This window comes from Alexandromys fortis, unplaced genomic scaffold, assembly GCF_014885135.2.
Source record: "Alexandromys fortis isolate MF-2015 unplaced genomic scaffold, M_Fortis_MF-2015_v1.1 scaffold_0, whole genome shotgun sequence".
Taxonomy (NCBI): domain Eukaryota; kingdom Metazoa; phylum Chordata; class Mammalia; order Rodentia; family Cricetidae; genus Alexandromys; species Alexandromys fortis.
Genome location: NW_026067949.1, coordinates 40,817,165 through 40,842,289, shown reverse-complemented (window position 1 = coordinate 40,842,289; position 25,125 = coordinate 40,817,165). Strand labels below are relative to the sequence as shown.

At 38.5% G+C, this 25,125-nt stretch overlaps 1 protein-coding gene across 1 annotated transcript; it reads right to left on the bottom strand.

Annotated features, from left to right (window-relative positions):
* Positions 1-262: 262 nt before the first annotated feature.
* Mob1b (MOB kinase activator 1B) lies at positions 263-24,712 on the bottom strand. The gene is made up of 6 exons (XM_050150027.1): positions 24,443-24,712; positions 16,035-16,201; positions 14,501-14,594; positions 11,503-11,636; positions 8,663-8,826; positions 263-6,512 (listed from the first exon to the last, which is right to left on the bottom strand). The coding sequence occupies exons 1-6, from the start codon at positions 24,454-24,456 to the stop codon at positions 6,435-6,437; spliced, it is 651 nt and encodes a 216-aa protein (XP_050005984.1). The 5' UTR covers positions 24,457-24,712; the 3' UTR covers positions 263-6,434.
* Positions 24,713-25,125: the final 413 nt, after the last annotated feature.

Genomic DNA, 25,125 nt, shown 5'->3' with positions numbered 1-25,125 from the left:
TACATACTAAACACCAGTTTTAAATTCAAGCATATATAAGAGCCTTTAAGCCCTAGACCCAATAACATGTACAATTCCTTAACTTTAGTTTTCTAGAATGTAAGGTATATAGATGGTAACTTCCAGTATTGTGAGAATTACAGAAAGTACTGCCTAACAAATTTTGAAACATTCAATATGCTTTATATACCTTAATTTCCCTTTGAAATGTGACAGCGTAGAAATACCTACAGTAAAAATAGACAGTAATGTAAAGTCAGGATTCATGGTCAAACATAACTATTTATTAGGGGTCTTTTTCCTTATAAACATTTCTTTTTTAAAAAAAAAGAAAAACTTAGAATTTAAATACCTCCCATTCCACCACATATAAGACTGTATACATTATTTACATTTCTAAAATAAAACATTACAGATTTTCTGACATTCAGTATTTCCTTTAAAATAACAATAATGAAGCAATTAAACTTTGATCAACAGCTACAATTTGCATAATCTTGGCACAATTTACAACATGGCACCCACGCTGCATTTCATATTTTAGACCATCTTTGTCCCATCTAACTGCCCAGTAGAGAAACTGTCCCTGCTGAGAACAGACTCGGTCTCCGTGCATACGGTCTCCGTGCATACTAAAGCGTGCACAATGCAAATGCTGCCCTCTGCTTCCTTTACTTGGTACTGGCAGTATTTCTGATTTTTGTCTTCAAAAATGATTTCTATTCTGACTTTAAATGTTCCTTATATTTACTGTTTTCATGACATTATTTCTACCAATACTTTTAAGTAATATCTTAAATGTATAGGAAAAAATCAAATAGAACAAAAGTCTTCCTTAAAATATTAGTGATTTCACCACCCCGGTTATGCATATACAAAAATAACAAACAAAATTTAGTAGCTGTAAAAAACTATTTTCCCTAAAAATAGTCATTTCTGCAAAACAATTTAAGGAGAAAAATGTTCTGAAATAAAAATGCACTAATAGATTTTACAACCTATACTATTTCAGAAACAAAAATGCAAATTTGTGCAAAACTAGAAGAAATATCCAATTATAAGAATAATAATGGGCTGGGCGGTGGTGGCGCTCGCCTTTAATCCCAGCACTTAGGAGGTAGAGGAGGGCGGATCTCTGTGAGTTCAAGGCCAGCCTGGTCTACAAGAGCTAGTTCCGGGACAGGCACCGAAGCTACAGAGAAACCCTGTCTCAAAAAAACAAAACAAACAAACAAACAAACAAAAAGATTATGAGCACAGCCTTTTATCCCAGCACTTGGGAAGCAGGGGCAGACGGATCTCTGAAGTTCAAGGCCAGCCTGGTCTACACCAGTACAGGCTCTAAAGCTACAGAGAAACCCAGTCTCAAAAAAAAAAAAAAAAAAAAAAAAAAAAAAGAAGAAGAAGAAGAAGAATTATGAGAGAAATTAGGAAACTGTCAGCTTTGGTGACATAAAGAGCAAACAAAAGAAAACCTGTATGTCAACAATCCTTCAGAACTACTCACAAAGACTAGCTGTAAAGTCAGCCTTGAGTGCATGTGAGCAGTGCACACAACAGATGCAGAGTGGAAAACACAAATCTGTGAAGGCCAGTGATCTCACTTACTGCATGTTTGAGAACTGTGTAGCAATACATGCAAAAGAAGAAGGAAGGAAAGAAGAAGAGAAAGGAAGGGGGGGGGGGAAAGGAGGGAGGGAAGACACCTGTACCAGGAACTTGCACCACAATTAAAAACTGAGGGCCCAATTTAATTTGCACTTTTTCTCTTTTGTGAGAATACAAATAAGTCCAACTATATGAGTAGTAGACAGAGATCACAGCAGTCTTATCCTTCAAATGAATTCTCACAGATGAATTTCTGAAAGCCTTAAAGATTCAAATCATCTGCCTTCAGAATCCTGTTGCATGCCTGTTGTTTGTTAATTTTGAACTTTCTTATTAAATCTTGAAACAAACCTCTATTATCACTCACAAATGATCATGCTGATAAACAGTGGCGCCTATGGTAAATCTCTAGATTACGGCAAAGCCCTAATACTAAAGTCCATTAGGAGCAATACTTCAAGACTGAGCTGAGTTAATAGTGGTATATTCTTTAATATGTCAAGAAAGTTTCAAAATAACATGTTTTCCTAGTATGTAATCACATTCCACATTACAAATAAACCTTTGGTCCAGTATATCTTCAATCGGAATTTACTGTTATAAATGACATGTTCTGAGTACTTATATAATTTTAAATGCTATTCACAATAGATAAGGTAACAACACATGGCATAATTTATATAAAATTTATTCCAATTTTTCCTATACATCAACCTCCAGTCTTTAATTAAAGTCAGATTGAAACAAAGACTTGTTTAAAATAAAACAGAATACAAAAGAGGTAAAAAGGCTTTGTTTCTTTAAACTGCTGTTTTAAGTACTGGATCCACTTTTTCATACTATTCTCTCAATCAAAACTATCCTACATAATTCAAAAGATAAGGGAGGAAAACAGAAGCAAGATCTAGAGAAAAACCTTTAAAATTCTATTTAAATTCAAAGTAATTATACTTAATTTCTTTTAAAAAATGTTTTCACATGTAAATGATGTTCCTATTTCCAATAGTGACATCAGGGAACTTCTATCCTGTGACGCAGTCACTGAGAGCAGTCTTCTCCCAAGATTTAGAGCCTACAACATAACTCTTAATTACCAAGTTGGCTTGGTTCTCAGAGAATAGCCAAGTTTGTGAACTTGATTTGGTAATTAATGTTGGTTCTATTAGCTTCGAAAATTGTTACTGTGCAACTAAAAAAATGAAAATGATCTCTTATGTAGTCAAAGCACCTACGACACATGACAAAGTTCTAGAAACATACTTTGAACACAGCTGACATAAACAGTGCTCCAAAGAGAACTAACTGCTTTCAAAGTCAGCTCTCATTTGGATGTTGACTAAGGTACAACATACTCATTTTAAAAGGAAGTTCCACAGCTTAGTATTTGTATCTCACATAATCTACCATTTTAGTGGTTATCAAAACCTCTCTCAGAGAGGGTGTAGACAAAGCTATAAAAGAAATCTGTTGTTTTGCTGCTACTTTTCCCATAAGCAAGGAAAATGCTCATTACACAAAATGGAATCTAGTGATTACATATGCAAAATATAAATATCCATATTTCTCTTTTCTGGGAAGAGATTGTAGTGCTTCATCCATCCTGATAATCCAGGTAGTAACTCAAAAATACATATTAAAAATATACTCTGCTACCTAATACATTTTATGTTGACCATTTAGAATTTACAATGACTAAAATAGCGAAAAGTGGCAACAACCTAAAATGCTTTCAGTTTATGGTACACAGAGCTCCAAAGCCACCCAGCAACACACCATGCTCGTTGTCTGGGACAGTCTAATGGTGTGGCTCTGTGGGGAGCGGGAGACCCAAGTCAACAAGTGAACGGGGCAGCAGCACCACCTACTCAGTCAGTCTCTCTTCACGACCACTACGCTGACAACTAATATTTCCTAAAACCTGCTTCGTTATGTACGCATCTAACCAAAGCACTGTGAATAACAATATGATAATTTTCTATATCCAATTGTATGGGATGAGCTTATGAACGAATGAGGAAAACAACTTGCACTTTTATAACTGCATAAAAATGGGGTAGCCAGATAATGGTGGTGCACCCCTTTAGTCCCACAGCATGTAGGGTGCAGAGGCAAGGAATCTCTGAGAGTAATTGAAGCCAACCTGCCCTATGTAGCAAGTTTCAGGCTAGCTAGGGCTACAGATACACCCAGTCTCAAAAGGGGGGGGGGGGCAGAGAGGGGGGAGTAAGAAAGGGGAGATTTTCTTTCTAAGTGAGCAGATCTGAAAGGGATCTAAGAGACAGTTATAAGCAAGCTCTCCTGCAGAATGAACTCTGATCTTTACTCTATGAAAGGGCATTTTACTCTCCAAGCAAGTTTACTAAACTGGCTTTCTCTTGAGTTCTAGTGTTTCCTTCTTAGCGCCATCTGCCACCATGTACACTTGCCAGGCCCTTCCCAGGAGAGTTTCTATTTTCTCACTACACACACACACACAGACAGACAGACAGACAGACAGACAGACAGACAGACAGACAGACAGACACACACACATAAAAACACCAAAAAAAAATTATCTCCTTACTTCCCCAAATTGAGGGACTACTTGTAACAGTGGCACCTGAGATTCTGGCACAGTGAAAATAGCTCCTACCTAGTGTAGTGGGAACGTTAAGTCCTACTACCAAGCACTAATCTGTAGGGTTAGTTTTCCATTCTTACAGCACGCTGTATGTAAGGCTTACAGGACCAGAAACAACCTCTCCCTCTCCTCTCTACAAGCTGCTGCTATGGAAGCCCCGTGTTACTAGGGCGATATGAAGTCAAGAGACTATGGAAGACCGTTTCAGTGAGTAATTATGGGTTCATTTCCTGTTCAGAGCGGACTCAAACATCAGAATTCTGAAGCAACTCATAATGCTTGATGTTATCTATTTAGATACTAAAAAAATTATTTTAAGGAAATCAGCTAGCTGTCAGTTCACAAATAAGCACTACTAATAAATGCCCAGTATTGTCTACCTTTTCTAAGGTTTTTGTTCCTTTTATTATTGGTACTTGGTGGGCAATCACCATTATAGAAATGAAATGGAGAAAAAGGCAGTTCCTAGTGATCATAACTGCAAGGGCATTCAATTCTTATCATTGTCACTTGTCAATGACAAAACCAAATTTACTTAATTTTAGACTCTTTTCCACTAATTATTTGCATACAAATTCAGAGCAAGCATTTCTATTTTACTAGGGAAAACTAACTACAGAGAGAGAGAATTGAGGGAAACAGATTTATCCAAACTGACAAAATTAAAACTCAGAGTCTGAAAAGAGTATTTCTCAAGAACAAAACTGAAGGGAGGGGAGGGGAAACCTCAATATTTATTCTAAAAACCAAATTCTTGAACTTGTAATTGATGACGACAACTCAACAGAATGTCATGTCAACTAAAATTTAAAAGTTATTAACTACCGAGCTAGCATTCTTATTACTTGGTATCGCTACAAAGAAAATAGATTTCACAGTGGAAAATAAGAAGCCAGGTGTTTCAAACTGCACCAGAAATCAAGGTAGTGTGTCATTTAAAATGACAGTCAGATACCAGCTTCATTCACTGAATGGAGATGCTAAAAGTGATTAATTTCCCCCAATAGTCATTAAATGTTTAATGTCTGTACCTAAAACTAAGTGTTTTTAACTTCTCATGGAAGCTGATTTCTAAAAGGAAGTCTTCAAGACTGTTTATGAGTAATAAACACCATCCTATTCCAGGGTTTTAAAACAGAACTTTCTAGAATTGACTCCCCATACTTAATTGCTTCTCTTTTGATTTCCCAAACAAACTAATGCCTGCCACCACCCATTCTCATTTTTCCTCCTCTCTGAAACACATGGGGATTCTGCACTTAGGGCTCATTTGGCAATTCCTAGGAAACCTCACAGTTCAACATCCTTTCTGAAGACGGCTATTCTATATATAACCTGAAGTTTTACACTTACAGTGCATTTAACATATAGGAAGAAGCTGAAATGCAACGGCTATTACATTTCAACATCCTCAAATTTCAATATCACAGATATCAAGAGATGGAAAAAGACTTGCTTGTAGAACCTTAAACATCTGCTGAACAGAATATATTAGTCAATATCAAAAAATAATTAAGAATTTTGTTGTTTTACATTTATGTTCTACATGCACACCTTTACAAATTATGTCAAAAATAATTAAGAAATAATTTTGTTTTACATTTATGTTCTACATGCACAACTTTACAAATTATGTTTTTTTCAATGTAGCAAAAACTGGACATCATCAACTTGAGTAAACTATGGCTTTTATAACAGATTACTTTACAACATGCACAACTAAGTGCCCTAAATAGAAATTCTAATATTGTTTCAAGCTCTGCTCAGTCCTATATCTGTGCTTTGCACCTTAGAAGTGAACCTATCAAGGCACTTAAAAACACATAAGTCTTTTTTAGGGACTTCAAAGTGGGCCACAATTTACATAACACAGAATTCAACCCATCAGCATTTCAGTTAGTATTTGTTTCCAGAGTACAATATCTTAAAAAGTCCTCAAATAACCCAAACCAGGTTAATAAAAATAAAATACTTAAAAAAAAATATTGTACACCACTAAGACAAATTTGCCATTTCCAAATGTAGAGAATGGTTCTTGGCTTCCTCTAGCAACAAAATATGATTTTGTATTTCAGAAGAGAAAAGGGAACCCAAACAAGATCCCAAACCTAAAACAGAAACAATCCAGATTAAAAACAAAATATAACAAAGCCCAAATACACTCCACACAGTTCCACTGGAGGAAAAATTTGCAGCTTTCATCCTTTTATCTGTCCTTTGAGGTGAGTTTTTCAATCAGTTCTTGGAGTGGTGCAAGTTCTCTTCTGTCAATAAGGTTGAACTCCTGCAAACAGCACAAATTATTTGCATCTAATTCCAAAGCAGATTACTATGCATACGAACTTCTGCTGTAAGTAAAAGGCAACTTCACTTTTTAAATTGTTCACTTAGCTTAAAGAAATCGCATGACTTCCTTGATGCTGTTTTTACATCTATAATATTAAAAATAAATCCCCCCCTAACTCATGAAATTATTGTGGAGACTACATACGGCAACTGCTTCATGTAATACCTGGAACACACTACCAATCAGTAAGTGGGAGCTGCTGCTTCCCGATGAAAACAATACTCTGGGCAGCACTCAAATGTCAATCAAATAGGGATCTGATATCACTGCAAAGAAAAAGCTTTTACCATGGAAAAATTAAGAAGTTGGGATACTGTGCCAATAATCAAGGTCCTGTATCTTTTTTAAAAGATTTATTTATTTATTATGTATATAGCATTCGGCCTGCATGTATTCTTGCAGGCCAGAAGAGGACACCATATATCATTATAGATGGTTGTGAGTTACCATGTGGGTGCTGGGAATTGAATTCAGGACCTCTGGAAGTTCAGCCAGTGCTTTTAACCTCTGAGCCATTTCTCCAGCCCAGTACTGTATCTTTTAAAATGACCTTTTAAATGAGCCGTTTAACTATGATTTTAAAAATGAATAAATAAAGCCGGGTGGTGGTGGCACACGCCTTTAATCCCAACATTCAGGAGGTAGAGACGTGTGGATTTCTGTGAGTTCAAGGCCAGCCTGATATATAAGAACTAGTTGCAGGATGGACTCCAAAGCTACAGAGAAACCCTGTCTCTAAAAACCAAAAAAAAAAAAAAAAAGTTTGTGCTGCTCTTGTAGTGGACCCAAGTTCCATTCCTCGCACCCACACCAGGCAGCTCACAACCACCTGAAACTCCAGTTCCAGAGGATCTGTAATGAGAACACATTGATGATGAGAGTATCCAAGGTAATGGAGGCAGAACTCTCCCAGGGGGCAGGAGATACAGCTACAAAGCTCCAAAAAGAAAGAGAGAGAGAGAGAGAGAGAGAGAGAGAGAGAGAGAATATAAATGTGACGTATACTATTCTCAACTCTCAATTTAATTCATTCATTAGCACCCATCATATGGCCAGCACTACAGTCAGAACTTTAGAGACACACAAGCCCTCAGATCTGCGGAGTCCGGGCCAAGAACATGTGGGAATACATACATGGGAATACCTACCATGTGACTAACTCATTGTACTGACATTAAAGTGACCAGAAAACCAGATTCAGAATTCTCAAAACACCTCTTAGGTGCGCCCACCCACTGTGATGAGTAGTCACACTTCAAAATTACTTAGAATATGGTTTTAAAAAGAAGTGGGGGAGCCGGGCAATGATGGCCTATGCCTTTAATCCCAGCACTCCAGAGGCAGAGGCAGTCAGATCTCTGTGAGCTCCAGGCCAGCCTGGTCTACAGAGTGAGTTCCAGGAAAGTCCTGGCTACACAAACAAACCTGTCTCAAAAAAAAAAAAAAAAAAAGTGATATTCAAAGTATATATGAGAGATCCAAGATTTCTCGTTGAAAGTAGAGGGTTAAGAAAACAAAGAGTGCTAGAACACTTGAGACCAAGTTCACTACAAGTGTGCCCAACTAGTGGAGTTCACAATCTGACTGCATTTTTTTCCCCTACTTTGATTTGTTTGTTGCTTGTTTCTGTTGGTTTTGCTTGCTGTCTATTCATTTTTGTTCATTTGTTTGTTTGTTGAGACCGGATCTTATGGTCCAGGATAACCTGAAACTTGCTAAGTAGCAAGCTGGCCTGGAACTCAATCCTTATGCTTCAGCCTCTCAAGTGTCAAGATTATAGGCAAGTATCATCATATCTGACTCACTATTCAGATTTCTTATTTAGCCCCTTCATATGGCCTGGAAATTGGCACAGTTCAAGCAAGGCAAGGCATCTTGAAACCATTTCAGAGTTGCCTACCATAAACTGGTAGAGTAATGAAATTAAGATGAAAAAGGCCCATCATTATCATCATGGAAAGTGTAAAATAGGATGTAGATTAGATAGAGATAGCAAGTTCTGTTCTGACAGTGTATATACACCATTTATTCATCACAGAATTCTACAAGTAAACATGGAGCAAGAAAAGCCTTATGAATCCACCTACCTGAACAAAAAAAATAAAGTGCTTGAAAGATGTATTGAGATGTGCTTCCTCCTGAAGCTGGATCACAGGGTCAAAATGTTGGTGATATATGTGAGCATAAACTCTAAAGAGTCGTTTGAGAATTGTTTTCGCCACGGACATGAAATTCTTCGGGAATGGAACACCTAGTAAAGAGATAAGCCCCTCTGTTAATAAGAAAAGAGCACAAAGAAGCATGCTTTGTCATCAAGTAGCAACAGGGCTGAAAGATGTAATGTGTATGGATTCCTGTCTTCATGCCCATAAAATCTTTGAGATGTTCTTAGCACATCATGAATGAAAGTAAACTCCAGAGCTTTTAAAAATCAGAATGATTCTTCTTTATGGCATATTATATTTCTAACATACTACCACTTTACAAATAAACACCTCAGAGACAGCACGGCTAGAGCACACACCCAGATTGGTAGATTTGTTAGCATTAAGCACTACACAAATATGTGGTAACAACATATTAACTACCTTATGTTTAATGCTTTTAATATATCAGACACACAGACAGACACACACATACAACTTAGCCTATAGGAGATCCTGATACAGGCATAGTCACATATCTATAATTCAGCACCTGAGCAGCTGAGACAGGATTATAGTGAGTTCAAGACCAACCTGGGATACATAGCAAGATCCTGCCTCAAAATAAATAAATAAATAAAATAGGCATATTTGAATTTGGGAGGGTATTACACTAAATGCACATCAAACCTAAACAGACTATTTCTCAATCTTATATTTTGAGTGAAAAAGAAAATGACATACATAGAGAATAAAACCATGGTTACTGGGTTAAAGGGATAGGAGGATATGAGAGAATATAGGTCAGAGATAAACACAAAAATATCTGTAGCAAAGATACAGGACAACCAAGTCTAAAGATCAAATATAAAATATAAGAATGAAACATAATATACCATATTTACATTTTATTACTTGCATAATTATAGCTACCTTCCTAACAGAATAAAATGGATTAACTGTAACACAAAGCATGTTTATTTATTTTACTATAAATATATATTAGCATCATGCTATATAAAAATTATAAAATATTTCAATTTTAATAAAAATCTGGGCCAGTGAGATGGTTTAGCAGGTAGAGAACTTGCTGGGCTAGCCTGATGATTTGAGCTCAATCCCCAGAAAGCACGTAAAGGTAAAGGAGAGAACTGGTGCCACAAAGCTGACCTCTGACACCCACATGCACACACAAGCACACACATGCACACACACACAATAGTCATAAGTAAATTTTTAAAAGGAAGGAAAAGAATACAAAATCCTATATTCTAAATGTTGAATTTGGCAATGCAACCAAACACTGTTCTACTGGCTCAGTGTCGTAATACTATCGCCCATTTCACACTGCTATAAGTCACAAGGACACAAGCACACAATCAAAGGACACTCTAAAATAGCAAAGCCATAAAAGAAAAAGAAAAAGACTGAATCCCGTATATTCTAGGCATAGCACTGTATAAAAACCTAAAAACACAAAAAGGACCTAAGATTGGAGAACAGTGCTCTAATGAAAGCATACAATGTCAGCCAAAAGTTGTTTAACAAAGTCTAAGCGTTAATTGAAAACACAGTTCTAACAGTTTGAAGAGGTACAGACACATATTCGCTGTCTAACGGCCGGCCACAAGACAGACCTTTAAGCAAACATACCAAACAAGTCACTCGACCTATGTCAGGCCAAATCCTCAAAGCTGTTTTTTTCTTCACAAATATTTTGATATCAAAATGGCTCATAACTGTAACCACACTCAGGAGGCTCAGACAGGATTGCCATAGGCTTGATGCCAGCCTGAGCTACAGAGATAGGAGACCCTATCTCAAAACAAAAGAGCAAAATAAAATCTTTAAGATTTATTTTATGAGCCATAAAAACCACAGTTTTTTATTGTAAGTATAAAATTAGATACAAGCTATGGAAAATTGAAGGAAAGAGAAAATAAACATAAGTGTGACAGGTATCATTGGCTGTCTTATTACCTATTACCTTCTTTGTATGATAGGCCAGATTTTATTATCTTTCTATATCATAAATTCATCTGTCCATCATTTAAATCTATAAGGGGGTATCGTTAATAAGTTTAGTATGAAAAGGGACATAAGAACACTCTTTAAATGTATAAAATTAGAAATATTTTGATTGATGTGGTAACCTGTTATGGTTCCTGAAATATGTAATAAGCTTCCATTTGGGACTTGCTTCTGAAAAGAAAACTACTAGATATTTATCTTTTTTTTTAAAAAAAAAAAAAAAAAAAAGGAGCCTTGCATGGTGGGTATGTACCTTTAATCCTAGCACTCAGGAGGGGGGGAGGGGGATCTGTAAGTTCAAGACCAGTCTAGCCTACAAAGTGAGTTCTAGGACAGCCAGAACTACACAGAGAAACTCTGTCTTGGAAGGAAAAAAAGAAATTAAAACACACTCAAAAATAACTTCTCTAATTAGAAATAATGCCACTAATCTTTTAATACAAAAATTTTAGCAAATAATAAATTAAGAAATAGATCACTTATTTTCTATTTATTCTGGCCTTTAAACTAATATGTATTTAAAACACTAGGTGTAAGGGTAAAAAAAAAACCAATTTACATAAGACAGCTTGCTTATGTCTGACTGGGTTAAAAAGCTCTTGGTGTCTCTTCTTGGAAACTGCATAATAAAAATGATCATCAACACAGTCCCAGGGAACTACTCAAATGGGTAGGACAGGAAGACAGTATGCAATTATAGAAACAAAATTAAATACATCATGATTTATTCCAATTACAAAAACTAATTTTACCAATTTTTGATGGAAATAATGTTTCATCATCCAGCTGGTCCTGAACCCAGGTCATCAGGTAATCAATGTACTTGGGTGCAGAGCATTTAATAGGCTTCTTAATGTTGGTTCCATCTGCCCAGTGATACTCATATCTGCAATGAAAGGAAAGAAAGCACACAGACCATCACAAGGGAGGTATAAAAGTGTACATATAAGTATATGTATGAGAAATATATATACAAATGTCTTAATCTGTTCTCCAAGTAAGTACATGTTCTTAATCAACAGTAGTCTGTTTTACTTTTATCAAAATTCAACCTAAGGAGATCACACTGAATTCATCTTGTTTGTTTGTTTGTTTGTTTGTTTTTTCGAGACAGGGTTTCTCTTTCAAGCCTATTCTAGAACTAGCTTTTGTAGATCAGGCTGGCCTCAAACTCACAGAGATCCAGAGATCCGCCTGCCTCTGCCTCCCGAGTGCAGGGATTAAAGGCGTGCACCACCACTGCAGGCTGAATTCATCTTCTTTTTAGATGTTTTCCTCACCTGTACGATTTTCTATGTTTTCTTTCTCTTTTCTTTTTCTTTCTTTAAAAAAATAAAAAGTCTCTCACTGTGTAGACCAGGCTGACATAGAACTCAGAGATTCACCTGCCTCTGCCTCCCGAGTGCTGGGATTAAAGGCATGCGCCACCACCGCCCGGCTACTACTTCACTTTTAAATCAACTATTTTCTAACCTTTCTCCCAGAGTTTGACCTGACTAAAAAACAGACTAGTGAGTCTAACAAAATAGCAATCTAACAGAGAAATACTACATGGTGTATTTCTGATAAAAATTATCTTCAATAGTATGAATGAGGATCCTTTCTATTTAGCAAATCTAAACCTTAATAATAATCCAAAACTGATCTAAGCAAGGACACACTTTAATAAACATTCTTAGAAGAGCCTTTCTTATCACTGCTGAGCACAAGGAATGACCATCAAATCCATTGTGAAGTCTCAAAAGGGAGATTCTCCCAAACACCTACTGGTACCCTGCTACACTGGTTAATTACCTTCCCAGTCAGAATTTTCTCTATTATGAAAGTTAAATACAAGCTGGCCGGTGAGGGCCCACACCTTTAATCCCAGCACTCAGGAGGCAGAGGCAGGTGGGTCTCTATGAGTTCTAGGCCAGCCTGGTCTACAGAGTGAGTTCTAGGAGAGCCTGGGCTAAAAAGAGAAACCCTGTGGGCATTTGCACTCACATGCACACACCTACATGCACAAATTAAAAACAATTTTTTTAAAAAATAAAAAATTAAGCAGAAAGAGCACATCTACACTGAAGAACACTAAATGGCTCCACAGGAAAAGAAATGTTCAGCACGGGCCTGTTGCAAGGGTGAGACACTGTAAAACATTAACATGAGAGAAAAAGAAGAAACAGAAAGAATTTGTATGTGCTGTTAAGCTCCTAGGTGGAAGTTTGTTTTTATTAGATGTTAAATAGCTTTATAAACTATTGTCCATAGACAGTATTATGTACATTCACTTCAGATTAAGGAAGATAAGTTTACTTTGTATCTGAATCAGCAAAGTAGGTGTATATTTAACAGTGGAAATTGGGGTTTCCCAGAGTACACATCACTAATGCAATCCTTCCAGCCCATCAGATACCAGGCTGCCCCCTGTGTATACTATATACACATGTAAAAATAGGCCGTATTTTACTCAATGTATGAGGCTAATCAATGAACACTTGATTTTACAGAGATTTCTTATCAGTGAATTTTACTGTATTATCTGTTTATTTTGTTTTTTTTTTTTAATGAAAAGAGGGTTCTAAATGCTATGCAGTCATTAGTAGAAGAGTTCTAGAACTCTGCCTGCTCTATAACTATCTGCATATGGACTAGCAGGAAACAGAAATTCACGCATGCATTCAAGTCAAACAGTTAAGGAGAACAGACTCCACAGCTTTCTGTCCACAGCCGTGACTGGTTTTTAAGAATAACTTATTGGGGGCTGGAGAGATGGCTCAGTGGTTAAGAGCATTGCCTGCTCTTCCAAAGGTCCTGAGTTCAATTCCCGGCAACCACATGGTGGCTCACAACCATCTGCAATGAGGTCTGGTGCCCTCTTCTGGCCTGCAGGCATACACACAGACAGAATATTGTATACATAACAAATAAATAAATATTTAAAAAAAAGAATATAACTTATTTTCCAATACCCCTGCCTCTGTGGCTTTACCACCAGCTCTATTACCATAAATGACTGGTATACTCTCTGTTGTGCTGTTCCCAAGCCTCTGCCCATCTTCATACAGTTTCAGTGAAGAGAAATGCTTGAAGAAGAGACTGCTGCAGTCTATTCAGCTTCAAGATGCCATGGTGTTTTAGACAGTTATCTCAGGATAGAAACTGGTTTATCACCAGGTTCATTTTTAAACATGTTTTAACTCCCATAAAGAACAAACTGTCCAACTTAAGTTTTTCATAAAATAAGGCTTTAAGATCAGATCTGTTTCTTGCAATGATATGATGAGTTGCCAAATGACTGAGATCATTTTAAATGCTCTGTTCATACTCTTGTTTTAGAATTAAAATTTACATTCATTGTGTGTGAGTTTTTCATTGTTTTGAGAGGTTTTTGTCTTTTTTAAAATTTGGATTTTATTTTATTGTTTTTGATTCTTAATGTAATATGAATATTCTTATCATTTTACATTGTTTCTTACTGAAATTTTATATATAAATTATAAAATGTTTCCCTAAAAAAAGAAAAGAAACAGAAGAAAATAAAGGTATCTGAGAAGAATAGAAAAGCAACTTTTCAGAAGAAACAGAGTAACTGGCAAGGAGTTTCCAGGAGGCCAGTTCAGGTGGATGGGAAAGATACCCTGTAAAGAGAGAAAAGGCAGCAACAGGAAGCCACTAGGACCCAGGAAGCGCATGGCTAGACATTGCCTTCTCATCTAAAGGCCCAAGGACAGTGACAAGGAAAACTGGACATTAATCATATCTTACTTTGGTCCAGCTGACATCACCGGACAACTCTCCTCTGTACAGAAGTCTGTGATGGTTCCATAAAGCATATTGATTTGATTGAAAAAATCCACAGCTGCAAAGCAAATGTCCATCATAAGTAAAATAAAACAGTAAGAAGTAATATCACTTTATTTAAGCAGACTCCCAGGTTCTTTTTCCCTACAAAACCAAGTGGAAAAGTTCACACCAACGCCCCAATTTATTGACTGCACTAAAATGAGGAGCTTGTACTAGGGAGCAACACAAGAGCATGAAAAATTATTGGCAACCCACATTAAAAAATGTATATATAAAATATGCAAAGAACTGTATGTGAGTAAGAGAAGACAACACAGCAGAAAATGTAACAATTTAAAATGCCCCCTCACAGAAAGTTTCTAGATAATCATAAAACCCTATGAAAAGAATCTCAGTAATAATGAAACCACAAATTTTAATGATTATGGATTGCCATTCCAAAGCCACTCCCCCAAAAACACTTACCTTCAAAATGGAAAAGCCAAGAATACCCAACAACACTGTGAACTGTGTGAGCATGTGGAGGCTAGGGGAGAACACTGACAGCTATTGCAGAACTACAAACACCCAGTTCTAGCGACTCAGACAGACAGACAATACAGACAGAATTAACTGCTCCAAGACTTAATATGTAGAATCTAAAATACAGGGTTCTACACAGACATTCTTAATCTTTCTTAATTAGTATGTGCATGCTAGCAAAATGACTCAGTGGGTAAGAGTGCTTGCCACCAAGCCTGACAACCAGAGTTTGATCCCCAGGACCCACATGGCAGAGAGAAAAAACTGTCCCCTGACCCTCACATACTTGCTATAGCATGTGTTCCTACAGACATTAAAACAAACACACAAATAAATAAATGTGAAAAAATTCAAATAACTAAATTAACTAATAAATGAGCTCTCAAAAATACAACAGCACAAACAACTGCCAAAAGGAAAGAGAAGAGAGAAGAGGGGACAAGAAAGGAAGGGACAAGAGGGCAGAGCAGGACCTTTAATCCTAGCAACTAAGAGGCAGATGAATCTCTGTACATTGAAGACCAGCCTAATCTATATAGTGAGTTCTAAGCCAGTGAAGGCTACACAGTGAGACCCTGTAATAATGTACACATACATTGGAAATTTAATCTGATTATCTTGGAGATGTCACAAAAATCATCTCATGGGCAAAATGGCTCTCACTAAGAAAGTGAAAAAACAAACCATTTTATTTTTAGTAACAAAACTGTGTTTGTCCAGAAATAGCACATTATAATTAATGACATAATTAAAAAATAAAGTGACAGTAAAGTTGATGGACATCTCATACAATTTCATGCTGAGATAAAATAGCATGAAGACTGACAGATTAGGACATTACTAAATAGTGACATTAGGCTGTCTGTCTTCACCATATTGTGACTATTAGACTAAACAGATTCTAGAAAAACCAGCATCTAAACATTCACCTGCACTGAGGTCACTGTCTGCTGAGAAACAGCCGGCTACTTACTGTTCACTGCGACCCACTCATTTAGGTCCTCTCCCTCAGGAAGCATGACGGCCATCCGCAGGTTCCCACTGCCAAGTGTGGCTTCTGCGTGTTTTAAGAGCTCATACTGGTGAGAACCCTCGGGGATGTTCTTCTTTGGTTTAAAAGTTTTAGAAGAGCGACTACCACTATGAATAGAAAAAAGAAAAGGGGAGTAATACATTATCAATAGAATCTACAATTTATTACTGGGCAAAATAAGTCATCTTAAATATCCAAAAATTAGTAAGAATTACACTTTCAGTCCCCAAACTTAAACTGTACTAGCTATATTAATCCTAGCAATAATATAGTTACTGTATGTAATGTAATGACTGTGTTATCTACCCAAAATACATGCACATATTCTCTCTATTCTCTAATTCAACTCAGGAGGAAAAAAGAACTTTCAACTGAAACTAATCCAGTTCCCCACAGTAAACTAACCACTCTGGATTACAGACTATAATCTACAAAAAAAAATTTTTTTAAAGTACTTCTATAATGTATAATTTTATTCCTTATTCAACCCTGCTTGTTATTTTAATACACAGAAGTGTTTTCTCTTATAAAATGTAAGTGCAATTTCGTATCAGTATAATACAAAAACCCAAGAACATGGGGAAAAGAAGGTAGATGTTCTTCTACCCAATCACAGGAAGTGATTTGCAATCACTCATGACACAGAATTCTGGTTAAACAGGTTACTATGACTGCTCAAATTTCATAATGTATACATATACACATATACTGTAATATATATATACATATATAGTGTAGCTTATGTAACACACGCATACATACAGTCAGCCCTCCATGAGTTTTCATATTGACTCAATCAAACCAGAACTGAAAATACTTGGGGAAATTACATCTTTACAGAACGTATACAAATGTTTGTTTCCTGTCATTCTCTAAACACAGTATAATAGAACTTAGACTGTGTAAGTAAACTAGATATAAGCTTAAAAGTATGTAAAAGGATGGATAGAATATATATGCAAGAAGCATACCATTCTATAAAAGACACTTAAGCATATACATACAGTCTTTATGCTCATTTAGATACTGTCTGTTCTAGAGCGCTTAATTAGAATTAAATTGGTATTTCTCAACACCGAACACATCCACCTTCCATGTGTTTAGTCAACAACCAAGAAATCTCTTCAAAAATATTAATAAGTAAGCCGGGCGGTGGTGGCGCACGCCTTTAATCCCACACTTGGGAGGCAGAGGCAGGCGGATCTCTGTGAGTTCGAGACCAGCCTGATCTACAAGAGCTAGTTCCAGGACAGGCTCCAAAACCATAGAGAAACCCTGTCTCGAAAAACCAAAAAAAAAAAAAAGAAAAAATTAATAAGTAGACGTAGCTCCTCCTGAGAACCACTCAATGGCTTCCCAGTGCTCTCAGAATAAATCCAAAGGTAAAACACTTGATAAGGTCAAGCTGTAGAACACTTGAGTGCACAGACTTTCCTCCAGTTTAATCATAATGCATTAAACACCAAATTCTTGCCAAACAGCTCTAAAATATATTTACAAAAATACAATTATACCTTTTCAAACTCAATTATTACTTTATTTTCTCCTTTTCAAACCTCTCATCACTGTTTTTCTCAGGGCTTCTGACAAAACTGGGGAAAGTATTGGACCAGCCTGATCTACAAAGTGAGTTTTCAGACAGCCAGGGCTACAGACAAACCCTGCCTGGAAAAGACAACAACAAAAAAGCAAACTTCCAAATATGCAGATATGTTTTCTTTCTTCACACATATCTAACATGGAAGTACTGAACACCATACTCTGCCAGTAAAAAAATTTTAAATCTGGCCCAATAGTAGTAACAGTGACTAGTGAAATGCTCCTGCAAAGATCAATTTCTCCTTAAAATTTACAAACAAATTTATGCTTCTTGAAAGGCTCATAAGTGTCTGAAGATTTCAAAATAAACATATTCTAGGAAGAAAGCTCAAAGACAAAGGCTAACATCAAAAAGATCATCTTGGGGCTGAAGAGATGGCTCAGCAGTTTAGAGAGAGCACTTGCTGCTCTTGCAAAGGACAGAATTCCCTTTGCCGGGCTGATAGTTTCTTACCTAAAGTAAAACAGCAATATACCAGAAAAATGTGTCGTTAAGCACTTTTACGCCTACTGTTTCTATTTACTTATTCTTTGTTTATACTGCTATGGCTCTACACTGATACTCTATTTCCACAAAGAATATATACATAAAAATAGTCTCCAAACACTACAATCACTGGGCAACTCCAATATAGTTTCAAACTGAGAAAAAGAACTTGGACAGAAAATAAAACAAGCAGCAATAATACTTAACCTTCCCATTAAAAACAGCAATAAAAAGAGGTGGAAAGATGGCTCCTTGGTGCTAAAATATGTACTCTCCCCACAAAGCTCAAGGCTGATTCCCAACATCCACATCAGGCAGCTCACAACCATCAGTAACTCCAGTGCCAAAGGATCTGATGCCCTCTTCTGACTTCCATGGTAACTGCACGTACAAGGTGCACCTACATACTTATAAAATATTCACATACATAAGTAAATCTTTTTTACAAAATTTTTAAGCAATAAAGGAGCTGGGTGAGGTAGGATATATCTGTAACCCTAGCACTCTAGGGGCTAAGGCAGAATAATAATAAGTTTGAAGCTAACCTAGGCTTCATAGTGAGCTCCCAGTCCCTGAACTATAAAACAAAAACACTATCTCATTAAAAAATTAAATCAAACAAAAACTAGTAAAAAGGCTATTTAGCCATGAGACTATCCAAATAAAAATGCCAGACATCTGTTTTCCTTCAAATTCTTGCTTTTAGTTTCTAACCTCAGAAAAACCAGAGTACCACTAATACACATCATAATAAAAGCACAGAAATTACCTATACTCTGTACAATTATTGCAATCTTTCTGAAGATCAAAAACTTTTTTTTTCCAGTTTTTACAGACAGGGCTTCTCTGTGTAGCCTTTGCTGTCCTGGAACTTGACCAGGCTGGCTGCCAATTCACAGAGATCCACCTGCCTCTGCTGCCTGGGTGCTGTGATTAAAGGTATGTGCCTCCATTAGCTGGCCTTAAAAAACTGTTTTGTTTTTGAGACAGTGTTTCTTTGTGTAGCCCTGGCTGTCCTCGAACTTTCTGTAAACCAAACTGACCTTAAATTTAAGAGCTCTACCTGCCTCTGCCTCATATCATTGCTGGAATTAAAGACTTGTACCACCATGCCTGACTAAAATAATATGTTAATTCAGCAAATGAAATGATTTTACAGCTATTTGTAACTATTGTTATAATGATTTTTAGAGTTCTAAAAATTTATAATTTTCTATGATTTTAACACCTTACTATCAATTTGAAGATATTATAAAAAGTCTTATATTCATTTGTGCTACAGGTAGAACATAGATGGTATCCCCTGAAAGGTTAATATGTTAAAGGGCTGCTTCCCAGGACGATGATATTTCATGCTATTGGAACCCTTAGTAGTAGACTTAGCCTCAAAAAGGTCCCCGTCAAACTCTGGACATCAGGCCTGCATGCAAGCCCTTTAGCCAGCTGAGTCATTTCATTAGCCCAAAAGTCTATGCACCGTCACTAAGAAAATAACACATGAATAACCTGGTCTATGCATGGGAAGGATCCGTTTGTTTATCTGTGATAAATTATCAATTTGTATAATGTAACAGAAAACATTTATAAAGTTATACTCAAAACTATAACCTATAGCTATCTGTGAAGCTCTAGTTGTAAATTATACTCTCTGGCTTCCTGAAGGCTCTCACTATGCACTACAGGCTGGCCTCAAACTGGCAGTCCTCCTGCTCCCTGGAGATTACAGACATGGATCAGCATGCCTATCAGGAATTACTTTCTTTCTTTTCTTAATTTTATTTTGTAATATCTCTAGTAAACGTATTTTAATAATAATATAAGTTATAATATTATTAGGTTTAAAAATTTCTCCCTTGTCTTCCTCTGTTGTGTTAGTGGCAAAACCATTGAAAAGGGTCCTACCAGTATGAGCACGGTACCTGCTAACACAGACTGTTCTGAAAAACAGACCTGACTTAAAAAAGTACTCGTATATATGGGCTGAGGATTTAGGTTGCAGATAGACGCCTTCCTAGCCAGCAGGAGCCCTAGTCAGCACCAAAGTGCGAGAGGGTGGATACGCAAAATATAAGCATGAGGTTGTATTAATTACAGACAAGGCAGCATAAGATCATAAGCCTAGATCTAGACTTCCAGGACTCAAATAGCTATACCATTTATCGGCTACATGACTTTCCTGTGCCAGTCTCTCTATCTAAAAGCTAAGGGTTCCTGCTATTTATTTCACTAAGGTCTTTACAGCACTGGGCACCCAGGCTGGAGAAATGGCTCAGCAGCTAAGTGCACTTACAGATCTCCCAGAGGACCCAGGTTTGGGTCACAGTAACCAAGCAGTACTCCAGGTTCCTCAGATCCAAGGCCCTCTTCTGGCCTCCACAGGCACTGCATGCACATGGTCACACACATAAACACAAGCAAAACACTCTTATCATAAAAAAAAAATAACAATTAAACCCTGACGTACTCAGTGCCTGGCTCACAGTAAACATTCACCAAGCTACAGTTTTACTATTAATTAACTTGTTATAGATGAAAACTGTAAAGCACTAAAATCAGCTAAATCCTTTGTTTAAAAACAGTAAATAAGGATGGGGGCACAGAAAAAAAAGGACAAGAGGAAAGGAGAAAGACAGACGAACTCAGATAAAATACTGGTTTCTTTTCCTACATTTTTGCTTCTGCAAAAGAAAAATGGAAGGGGGCGCTGGAGAGATGGTTCAGCAGACAAGCGAGACAAGAGTTCAATTCCCAGCAACCATCCATAGTGACATCTGCTACCCTCTTCTGGCCTGCGGGGATGAAGACAGAACACTGTATACATAATAAGTAAATAAATCTTTTTTTTTTTTAAGAAAGCTTTCAGATATGAGAACAATTACAAAGAAAAAAGAAAAATGGAAGGTGCTCGGATAGTAATTAATATATATCTTCTTCCTTTCTCCCTTACATTCCTGAACCATCTTTGTTTCTCCTACACAGAAGCAGACCTGATCTATATTCCTCCAAATCCCTAACCCATCTTTTTGCTACAGCTAACAGCATTTGTTTTAACTCCATCAAAAAGCCTTACATTAGGAAATTATACTCTCGCTTTTATCATTATTTCTCAAAAGAATTTTAAAATGCCAGAAACAAAGAACATTCAATATGCTTTTTGATTATTACCAACAATCACTTTCTTCCTAAATTTCGCTGCAGTTTACATAGATAAAATATCAAGAGAAAAAAAAACTAAGTCAAGAGACCTGTGTTCTAAAGACTGGGCCAGCAATCCTAAGCTGGTGATTGTGATTTTTCTCCCTTCAGTAAAATAGGGAACAGGCTATTCCTAAGAAGAGCCCATCTGACCACTTCAAAATTCTACAGCTTCTTGTATAGCCTTCAAAATGGAGAGTTCACAAGCAATTCCCTATTTCCCAAGTAAAATGCGCCATAGCCCCTTTCTTTCTCAGAAAACTCTTACTCATCTTTTACTAGGTATTGCTTCCTATGCTTTGGGACTTCAAGATGGGCTACGCCCTCTAGAGATGACTTTGATATCCCATCTACTGTCCACGGAGTACCCACACTCTCCATACAGCGGAAGAAGCAGTCAAGAAGCTGAGTCTACAAAGCTAAGTTAGGTGTCTGTCAAGTTTCCATATTCTCCATCTAGGGGTTCAGTTTAATCTGCAGACGTGCAGAGGCCAATGGGCAGCACAACCACAGCGTTAGGCCAGTCTTTTCACATAATGCAAGGAAAATTCAGCCTGGACATTCATACAAAAGTTAACAATCACTCTGGAAGACCGCCTGTGCACCCACCAGGAGCGCCCTGGGCTGCCCCCAGCTCCTACCCCATCTTCTCTGTTGCACAGCACTTCTGCTCTTCTTCCACACTAATCCCTGCCATCTAACACTTGCGGGCACTGACTGAAACAAACTCCACTGAACAGGAAGCTTGTCTATCTTACACGAATGACTCGGCTGGGCACAGCGAAAGTTGTGGGGCTTTTAACCAATAGAGCTTTCCTTCCCAACCCGATTCATCGTGTGCTAACCCTATCTCTCAGTGTCCTAGTTCCTCTGCTTTATCTACTGAAAGTAGCCTTCCTAAGAAGAGGATATCTGTGTAAGTCCTTCGTCTTTCTCTTTTTCTGCTTCCCCTGTTGGTTCATAGATAATATTCAAGAAACTATAAAATAAAAAATGCTAGATTAAATTTTGTTTTTAGGCAGGATCTCACAGGCTGCCCTGGATCTTTCCAAGTAAACCAGGCTTACTTTGAATACAGAGATCCACCTGACTCTGCCTCCTAAATGCTAGGATTAAATGTGTGTGCCACCATGCCTGGCTCCCTCCAAATTAACTTTTCTGGACTGTTAAACCCATAAGCAAAACCTGTTGAGCGTGTGGGGGGTATATAATTTTTTGTTTTTATTGAGCTATGTATTTTTCTCTGCCCCACTCCCCTTCTATATCCACTCCCACAATCCCCATTCCCCATGCCCCGTATTTATGCAGGAGAGCTTATCTTTTTCTACTTCCTATGTAGATTAGATGTTGAGCATATAGTAACTACTATTTGTGGCCTTGCAAAAAAAAAATGTTCACTAAATAGCACAAACTCTCTAGATGATCACTGTAGTTACAGCAATATTGTCTTATATAGCTAATACTCATTAGGGGGAAAAATGAACTAACCTTCCATGCAGATACACCTAATACTCAGCCACAGAAAAACAGGACACTATTTTATTTGTGTTCACAAAGCAAAACTAGAACCTTCCCCATCACCAACTTCCCGTCAAATATGGCCCTCCTATACTGCAACCACTTTAGCGTGTAAGTTCCAAAAGACACATGCCTGTCAGCAGCCACCATCCCACTTACACTCTTGAGAACAGAAGATAAGCGATGCAGAATCCCACTCAACAGGAGAGTATACTGATTAAGGTAGACCGTGAAATGACCGCTTACTGTCTAAGCCACTCAGTTTCCCTCATCTACTGACAAACTCAGAATCAGCCCTAGAATAAATGTACAAGTTGAAACGTGTCAGGCAGGTTGACACAAGCCAGACACTGACTGTGCCTAGGAGAAAAATCTGTGAGCCCTTCCACGACAGTTCAGCTCTGCCTCAACACCCTAAAAAGAAAGGATATCCGATATATGAGCATGTGAAAATAAGGGTGAATACTCACGATTCAGATGCCAGGGCAATGATTAAAACTTACGGGAGCGGGGAAAGAGAAATCTCAACAGAAAGGAATTGCTGAACGCTGTTTGCCCCACAACAAAGGGGCGTATGAAGTGGATTACAACCTGGAAGAGCTCGGTTTTATTTGTTTTAAACGAGCTTTCTAAACACCAGGATGAGTAATAAGAAAGCTTTCAAAAGAGTTACTCTAGAGGCGTAACCCTAGGGACCTGAGGTTTGTCGCTTGCTTCCAAACCCTAGTCTTGCTGTCCCATTTTTTTCTGTCCCAACCCCCACCTCCACCTCCTATTTGTCTGAAATAACTGGTGTGTGAAACAATGACCACACTAAATGTAACACGAAAGTCAGTGTTCACAAATGACTGGCAAACCTACAGCCCGGTGGACCTAAATTAACCCTGGCCCATTACCCAGATCCCAGCCGGAGGAGACTTGAAAAAATATAACCTCTACACATCAAGAAAGCACTGCAAGAAAACCGGAGTGGGAGTGGAAGGTAGGTGGTGTCCCCAGGCTGTCACCAGGGAATCCAGGCCTTCAAACAGCCCTGTTTTGAAGTCCCTGTCTTTAAGTTATCTCTATGGAACTTGGCTCTCAATTTCTCAACCCTAAGAACTAAGATGTTTAAAGGGGTCAGGGGTAGTCGGATAAGAACAACCCATCTTCTATGCTTGGGACTCAGAAAACAGCAATGGGCGGCTGACACTGGCAATCCTTGGAAGCCAGTCGGGAGAGTGGGAGGTAAGCGTGCAAATACAGGCACACACGAGTGGGAGGTGAGTTTGCAAGCACATACATACACACACACACACACACATATACATATATGGGGGGAGGAACCAACAGGGAGGCAGGGCCCGAGAGCACTAGGACGGGGAGGCAGGGCCGCGCATCCCACGGAGGACCGGGAGTCAGGGCCCGACAGCACCAGGAGGACAAGGAGGCAGGCTGGGCCGGGCAGTACAAGGAGGACAGGGAGGCAGGGCGTGGGAGGTCGGCGAGCACCGAGCCTCGGGAGCCCAGGGGGCGGTGGAACAAAGCCCGGTGCGGCCCGGTTACTTACAACAAGAAGCTCATGTCGGCCGCAGCTTGGGCTGCGGGCTCGGCAGAGCGAAGCCTGGGACGCCCGGCTTGAATCAGAGGGAAGGCGAGGAAGCGAAGGGGACGCACGGCTGCGGGGCGGCCGCCGACTTCTCCGGCTTCTCTGCTTCCAGCGGCCGGCGGAGGAGCGGAAGAGGAAGACCTGGGCTCGTCTGGCTGAGCCGCCTGGAAGCCGAGCTGCCAGGGAAGCGCCGCTCGCCGCGTCCTCCTCGCCTGCTCCGCGCCCCCTCGGAGAGATCTCGCGAGAGCTCAGGCGCCCCGCCCACCCCGGAATCACCTTCGGGTCACCTCAGCACCCGGCTCCGTCCAGCCCAGCCGTGGAGCTTGCAGGAGCACGTGGCTCCGGGTCACGGCCCAGTGTCCAGAGCTGCTCGGCTGCGATCGGAGCCCAGGAGGGAAGTGGACATCCATCCCAGCCCTGGGTTTTGTAGAGAGGGAACGAGTCCCCATCAAGGAGTGCCCAGCAAGGACAGTGGAAGGCCATGGGCTCACTTTCTGTACTCGACTTAAGCAAGCAACTTGAGCTACAGCCCCAGTCCCTGTATGCTCACATTTAGAAAAAAGGAGACATTTCTTCTGCTTGGAATGACTTGGAGATGGGATTTTGGATAAGGGATTAAGTGAGTTTTTGAGTTTTTGATTTAA